At 45.8% G+C, this 7,500-nt stretch overlaps 1 protein-coding gene across 1 annotated transcript in view; it reads left to right on the top strand.

Moving 5' to 3' along the window:
• Nucleotides 1–7,500, top strand: part of adgrb1a (adhesion G protein-coupled receptor B1a) — a 137,385-nt gene that overhangs the window by 114,226 nt on the left and 15,659 nt on the right. Inside the window, exons 23-24 of the mRNA XM_063199833.1 lie at nucleotides 2,137–2,235; nucleotides 6,613–6,784. Of these exons, the coding sequence (XP_063055903.1) occupies nucleotides 2,137–2,235; nucleotides 6,613–6,784 (271 nt within the window). The remainder of the gene's footprint in view (nucleotides 1–2,136; nucleotides 2,236–6,612; nucleotides 6,785–7,500) is intronic.

The following is a 7,500-nucleotide window of genomic DNA, read 5'->3' as shown; positions in this document are numbered from 1 at the left end:
AATGCACCCCAGAGCGCCAACACACACACACAGAGGTCCTCCTGATTGTCGTCATGGCATTAACTCAGCAGGCTCACACGAGCATTTGCAGCCCGCCTTCTCCCCTCGTCTCCTGTCATAAAGACGGCTTGAATGGCGTTGTAATTCAAAGAACGATGATTGCTTTTTAATATCACCGCCTACAGCTACCCGCTTTTATTGGTTCTATTGCCCTTTTGCCTGAAATTGAATTTCTGGAATTATGTGGGGTTTTTTCCTAGTCTGCACATCTGCTACCATTATCCTAATCAATTCCTTTGACCATTAGCGGCTAGCGACCATTAGCGGGCTAGCGCCTCCTGCTAATAGCTTTAATGGTTACTTTGTCAGACGCGACTTTGGCTCAGCGTGGCACCAGGCTGCTGTGTCATGTCCGGATGAGGTGGTGAACTGTCTGCTTGACATTTTTTTTGAAAGAGTGATACAACACTTTTTCTTCCAGTTCAGTCTCTCTCTCTCTCTCTCTGTCTCTCTCTCTCTCTCGCTCTCTCTCCTTCTCTCTCTCTCTCTCTCTCTCTCTCTCTCTCTCTCTCGCATTTTCTCTCCATTGGTGAGAGTGCATATTTGAAATGCATACTTGAAAGAAAAAGAATCAAGAATGGAGAATAATTGAACCAGCAATTGAGCTCTGGAATAACAATATGCAGTATACAGCATGGCTCAAGGGAAAAACACACGTGTAGTCGTAGACATTAATTCAGAGAGCTGAAGCAGTGTGCTTGTTTTAACTGTAAGCGTAGACAGACGGAGAAAAGCACATGGCGGTTGAAGTGTCGATCATTTGTAACGGTTGGAGAAGTTGTCAGAACAAGGTAGGCAATAGAAGGCAAATCACACATATTACTCTGTCACATACTGTATTCGTAAGATGAACCCAAGCTGCAATGGCTGATGGGAGTGTGCTTGGTTCTGTGGACTACGATACCATACCAGGGCGAATACAGGAAGAGGAAGAGTTTTAGTTTTTTTTAACAGAAGTTCACCGTAATCTGAGTTGGTGAATATGCCTATTGGACTGAGACGAGAAGTGTTTCTTCTTTCTGATTAAGGAGATACATTCCAAAATAATAAACTAATGTGGCAGAGGATACATCAGATATCTTCCGTTGTGGTAGAGCACTACAACACATTGTACATAGCCTACTGTATGCTCATGTGGACTGCGTGTGTTCACGTTTTTGTGTGTGCGAGTGTGTCTGTCTGTGCCTGTGTAGTAGATATTGTGTGTGTGTTATGTAGTAGGTGTGTGTACGAGTGTGTGCGTGCGTGTGCGTGCGTGCATGCGTGTGTGTGCCCCGTGCTGTCTTGTGTTGGCCAGCCTTTCAGGTAGCAACAGTAACACACTATAGTGTAGACCATGGGCCTTGTACTTGGAACCTGTAATGCAGAAGAGATAGATACTACACTGAAACCATGACGATGATGTGGATGAGGAATGCCCGTGCCAGCGCGCCACAATCGATTACGCCATAAATCTCACTGACAAAACGACAATAAAGCGAAGGAGTCTGGAATGAAATCCAGATAAATAGACAATGAAAAGAAAATAAAGGCAACAAATACCGTATGTCATCCCCCGTCTGTTTGCTCGTTCGTCCACATTGAGGTCTCCCTATAAGCTCATAACTCCTGACAATTTGTCAATTGTCTCCGCGTTCTCCTCCGAGGGATAAGATTGGCTGTATCCCTTGGTGACCAATACCACCCCCCCAATTCACCCCCCACCCCCTCGCCCACACACACACACACACACCCCCCTATGATAATACACACCCCTCCCTCCATGATATCATCCTGGCCATGTGACAGCTACCAATGCGGTGGGATTATAAGGGGATGCTGTGGCCAAAATGTCCAGTGGCTGGCTTTGTGTTTGTGTATCTGTGCCTGTGTGTGTGTGTGTGTGTGTGTGTGTGTGTGTGTGTGTGTGTGTGTGTGTGTGTGTGTGTGTGTGTGTGTGTGTGTGTGTGTGTGTACGAGTCAGCGTGTTCATTTGACTTTGCACAGTCAGATCACAGTGCCATTGTACAATATTTGTTTGTGTGTGTGTGTGTGTGTGTGTGTGTGTGCGCGCTATGCGTGTGTGTGTGTTTGCAGTCAGATGACAGTGCCACTGTACAATATGACGCTCAAATGTGCCAAGTGCGGCGTGATATCGTCGCCTGATGTGTCCTCCACCGCTACCAGTAACGCCATGTTAGTCCGGCTAATTATCTCTAATTCTCTTTCTCTCACACTCTCTCTATGTCTCTTTATATCCATCTCTGTCTCTGTCATTCTGCCCATAATTCATTTATTTTGTCTCTCTCGCTCTCTCTGCTTTCATCTCTCTCTCTCTCTCTCTCTCTCTCTCTCTCTCCCTCCCTCCTCTTCCTAAGTCTGCTCTTTCAATCCTTCTCCGTAGTTAAGTGTCTCTCTTTTCCATTCATTCTATCTCAATTCTTCTTTTTTAGCTCTCCTCTCTCTCCCTCACCCCATCCTCTCTCTCTGTATCACTCTCTATCTCTCTCTCTCTCTCTCTTTTTCTGTGCCAGTCGCTTTGTCCTTTTGCTTTTCTTGTTTTTGCCCCCTCCATTTACCCCCGTCCCCTTCCCCTGCCTCCCTCCATTTACCCCCGTCCCCTTCCCCTGCCTCCCTCCACCAGGCTTCTGTGTGTCATGCAGAGTGTGTGACAGCAAACGGCCTCACACTGTCTAAACACCCGCTGTGTGTGTGGGTGTGTACATGTGTAATTACGTGTGCGTGTGTGTGTTTGTGTGTGTTTGTGTGTGAGAGAGTGAGAGACAGAGAGAGAGTGTGTCAGTGTATGTCAGTGTACAGGGAGTGTTTATATTTCTGTGTGCCGTTGTGTTGTGTGTGTGTGTGTGTGTGTGTGTGTGTGTGTGTGTGTGTGTGTGTGTGTGTGTGTGTGTGTGTGTGTGTGTGTGTGTGTGTGTGTGTGTGTGTGTCATATGATGTTCTTAAATTGTGAGTTGAATTAGCAGGCAAGCTTCTTATTCTGCATTAAACCAGGAAGTGAGAGAAAGCTGATATGATAGGACAGTCGGCATGTCTCAATTGGAGAACTTGTTCACTTCGGGCACAATGCTTTCAGTGCGGGTGCTCACACTGGAAGTGCACTGTAAGTACCCGGATGCTGACCTTTTATGTCCAAAATGCAATAAGTGAATGGTGGACACTGTGCACACTGAACAGTCGCCATGTTGTTTACGTAACGAATGAAATGTGACGTTCGGTTCAGAAGAAGAGTTTTGTCAACAGTCTTATTTCTGTAAGTAGTGTTGACGAGTAATGAGACGACCAACCTCCTAATGTCAAGCCAAGTATTGTATGCAACACAGCTATCATTTGGGGTGAAGAAAATGCAGATACAAGCACCAGAAACTATGTAATATAAACACTAGCCAAGCAATATTTTGGTGAACTAATGCTATGCTAATCCGGCACTTCCACGACACTACACACTGAATACCTCAGTGCACTGTGTGCACTATGCACTAAATGCTCTGAAATATGTCCATCATTTGAGACACACCATATCTGGATTGGCCACATGGCATACAGGTGGACTGTTGATGATTTTGGCCTGGCCCTCCCCTCAATGATTATCAGTCCTCATGCAGCTACAGCAGGCCTCTTCGAGATGGTCAGATATTAATAAAGTACATTAGCTGTCATGGTAAAAAATACAGTAGCTTGTATGGCAGACTCACATTTTTTCAAAGGCTTCATTGTCTCTCTTTATGATAGGTGAACCGGTGTTGGCTAAAATGCAGACCAGATTTTTCAGCTCAGCCTTGAGACGCACTGAAAGACACACATACACCTCCACACAGGAAGTGATGTCACTGTTGCGCAAAGGAACATGTACTCTATAGTACCGTCTATCAAACCATACTACAGATTGTGTGTGTGTGTGTGTGTGTGTGTGTGTGTGTGTGTGTGTGTGTGTGTGTGTGTGTGTGTGTGTGTGTGTGTGTGTGTGTGTGTGTGTGTGTGTGTGTGTGTGTGTGTGTGTGATTGTGTACGCACGTGTTGTCATGATGGAGTTGAGTATTTTCAGCAAAGAGTGAATAGGCCCGTCAGCCATCCCCACTAAGAGGATACATTAATAATGTGTCTTCTACAGCATTTGCGGAACCGAGAAGTGCTCAGACAGACACAGACACACACACACGCACACACGCACACACGCACCCACAAATGCATATACACACTCATGTACACTCAGGCACAAGAGCATAGAAGCAGTGTGTCATTAGCTGGAAGAACTAACACACACACACACACACACACACACACACACACACACACACACAAACACACAGCACCGCTGTAGCTGTAGCGCTGTAGCGGTGTGTGATATGCAGAGGGGTGCAGGCAGGGTGTTTAGATGGTAATGAGTGCTGCCTTATCCTAGCTGTCTGCCAGGAGCAGGTCATGATGTGCTGCGCTGTGCTGTGCTGTAACCCGGTGTCCTGCTATCTAAACATCACCCCCGTGTCTGTGCCGTCGATGCAAATGAGTGTTGCAGTGTTCTTACAGGCCGGAGAGCACCGCACGCTGTAATGGCTGCGGATGGCTGGCTGGCTGGCTGGCGTTAGTTTATCTCAGGTGTTATATCACCAGACATGCTGGCTGTCCAATTGGGATCCTAATGGCCCTACTTTGCACACCCGCTATTAGTGGAGGAGGCTGATGCTTAACAAGACAGGACATCAGTTGGTCATACGGTAGCTCTGTGTGTGTGTGTGCGTGTGTGTGTGTGTGTGTGTGTGTGAGAGAGAGAGAGAGAGAGAGAGAGAGAGAGAGAGAGAGAGAAAGAAAGAATGTGTGTGTGTTTGTGTGAGAGAGATAGAGACAGAGATAGTGTGTGTGTGCATGTGTGTGGGGGTTGTATATGAAAGAGAAAAAAAGATAGAGAGAGAGTGTGTGTGTGTGCGTGTTTGTCCTCTGTCTTTGTTTATAGGTATGAATAAGGCTTTATAGTAAGATATAGGCTGTAGCACTAGTTATTAGGGACAGCCTGAGGAGGTACCTTACCCTTACTGGTTGCCTTTAGAGAGGGCATTACCTCTGGCCCTTCAATTTCCCCTGAACGCCCCGACGACCCCACCCTACCTCCTTCAAAAATAAAAACCACCCCCACCCACACACACAAACCCCTGTTGGCCCTACTGTATGCTACCTTACCTCATGCCTTCACCTTCCCTAATTTACCCCTCCCAACCATGGATGCCTCTGGGGGCGGGGTGGGGGGGGGTACAGATTTTAAAGGCCCACGCACTGACAAGGGACCTTAAGGGGGCCCAAAATTCGAATCTTTCATGGGGCCCAGCATTTCTGGCGGCGTCCCTGCAGCACACCAATCCTGACACTTATCTCCCTTATCCCACGCTTTAACCTTGCCAACACTATGCCTACAATACCCTCAGACACTGACCCTCCTTCCCATCCCAACTCGTCAATTTCTGACTACATTTGACCAGACTACAATTTTTGACATCTAAGGTATGCCCTTGGAGTCAAAATGTGATGTGTGCCTCAAAGGCGCCCCCTTGTGGCAGCATAACTTCACTGACGGTTAGGGTTAGGGAGAGGTCTAGGTTTAGGCCACCTAGTCAATATGCCACATGGCAGGTATGCCCTCAACATCAAAAAATTGCAGTCTGGTCTAAGGTAGTCAGAAATTGACGAGGTGGGATGAGACTGTGTTGGCCCCTCATGCCACCCTAGCTCCCCTTGCTACCCCTCCCCCTTAATTACTCCCCATCCTAAACTCCTGTGCCCCAGTGCCCAGACTTAGCCCCAATGCCCCACCCCTTCCACCACCCTTCCCTTCCCTCCTGCTTTCTTTGTTTTGCTCTTTTCTTCCGTCTCTGTCTCACATCACCTTCTCCTGCTCTCATCTCTCATTTCCTGTTTTTTTATTATTATTATTATTATTTTATTATTGCACTTTCCGTTACCCATGTGGTTTCTGGCTTATCTTCAAACATACATGCATATTGTATATGTGAGATAAAGCATATAGAAATATGGGCTAAGAAATGTATGTTTTGATACCTGATGTAGACATTGTTTACAGAGCCTATGTTTAATTTTGAATGTATGTTATTATATGTATATGATATGATTAATACACTGTATTTTGCAATGCTGTGAGCTATAACCGTCAGGGCGGCATGCAGATTAGATGCAAATCCTTCAAACACTGATTAGATAATCAAGTGAATATATTAAGTGTATGTAATGCACTGATGAGCAAGTGATTTTTGGTTATGTTTGACCTAATTTTGCATAATTATATTCTGCATTATGAATATCATTTGATAGTGAATGAATATCATTTTGAAACAGCTTGCAAAATAGATTTTGGCAATGCCAGCAACACATAGATACAATTTTATTTTTAGTACAACTTGCAAGTAAAAAATGTGGTCACTATAACAATAGAGACACAAACTTACGAAGGATAGATACAAATAAGAGTGTGCCTTGCCCTCTAAGACTATTGTAAGCGTTAGTGTCAGAGTTGGCTGTGCTGACTGCAATTACCCCACCATCCTCTAGGGCGTCGCTGTGGAGCTCGTGTGTGGTACTGCCACTGCTGGCTCTGACTTGGATGTCTGCCGTGTTGGCCATCACCGATCGCCGCTCCGCACTCTTCCAGATCCTCTTCGCTGTCTTCGACTCTCTCGAGGGCTTTGTCATTGTCATGGTGCACTGCATACTGCGCAGAGAGGTGAGGGTCGGACATGTGAACATGTACACACACTCACATGCACACACACACACAAACGCAAACGCAAACACAAACGTGGCATGTTATAGAGGCCATCACCTTTCTTTTCCCTGCTGTCAACTTTTACTCAACTCACAAACACATGCGCACACACAGCTTTCTGTTCATCAATGAAATATCAAGCCCAGTGATTCTCAAACTGTGGACCGTGGCCCACTGGTGGGCCTTGAAAGTATCACAATTTGGCCTTGAAATCTTATGATAATATTTGTGTGTGTGTTGCTGTTGACTATTTATTTGTTTATTGTTTATCAGAGTCAAATAGGTAAGGAATCCCTGATCTCGCCAGATCTCCCCTCCATAGCTTCTATTGAGCCGTACTGAGCCTTAGTTGCTGTGCACCCCAAGACTTATCTCTGCGTTTTGTCTTCATTGAACTGATACACACTGTATTGTAGATAGATCCCCTGACTCCGTTCCAAAGCCCGGCACTTACTGAAGCTGAGTGTGTGTGTGCAATTGCCTGTGAAAATGTGAAGATGTTCTTTCTCAGCAAGAGATGCACTGCTAAAGTTGGATGTGTTCAGAGACTATGTGAGGATGGTTAGGTTTGAATACTGCCTCAGACGCCTTTGATTTTTCCCTATTGACTGTGTGTGGCTATGCATGATAATCCATGCTCCGATATCTGTGTCTGGTGTGCACACACTAACAAC

Source organism: Engraulis encrasicolus, chromosome 5 (assembly GCF_034702125.1).
Source record: "Engraulis encrasicolus isolate BLACKSEA-1 chromosome 5, IST_EnEncr_1.0, whole genome shotgun sequence".
Lineage (NCBI taxonomy): Eukaryota > Metazoa > Chordata > Actinopteri > Clupeiformes > Engraulidae > Engraulis > Engraulis encrasicolus.
The sequence above is the reverse complement of the archived record's forward strand: the minus strand, read 5'-3'. Positions and strand labels throughout refer to the sequence as shown.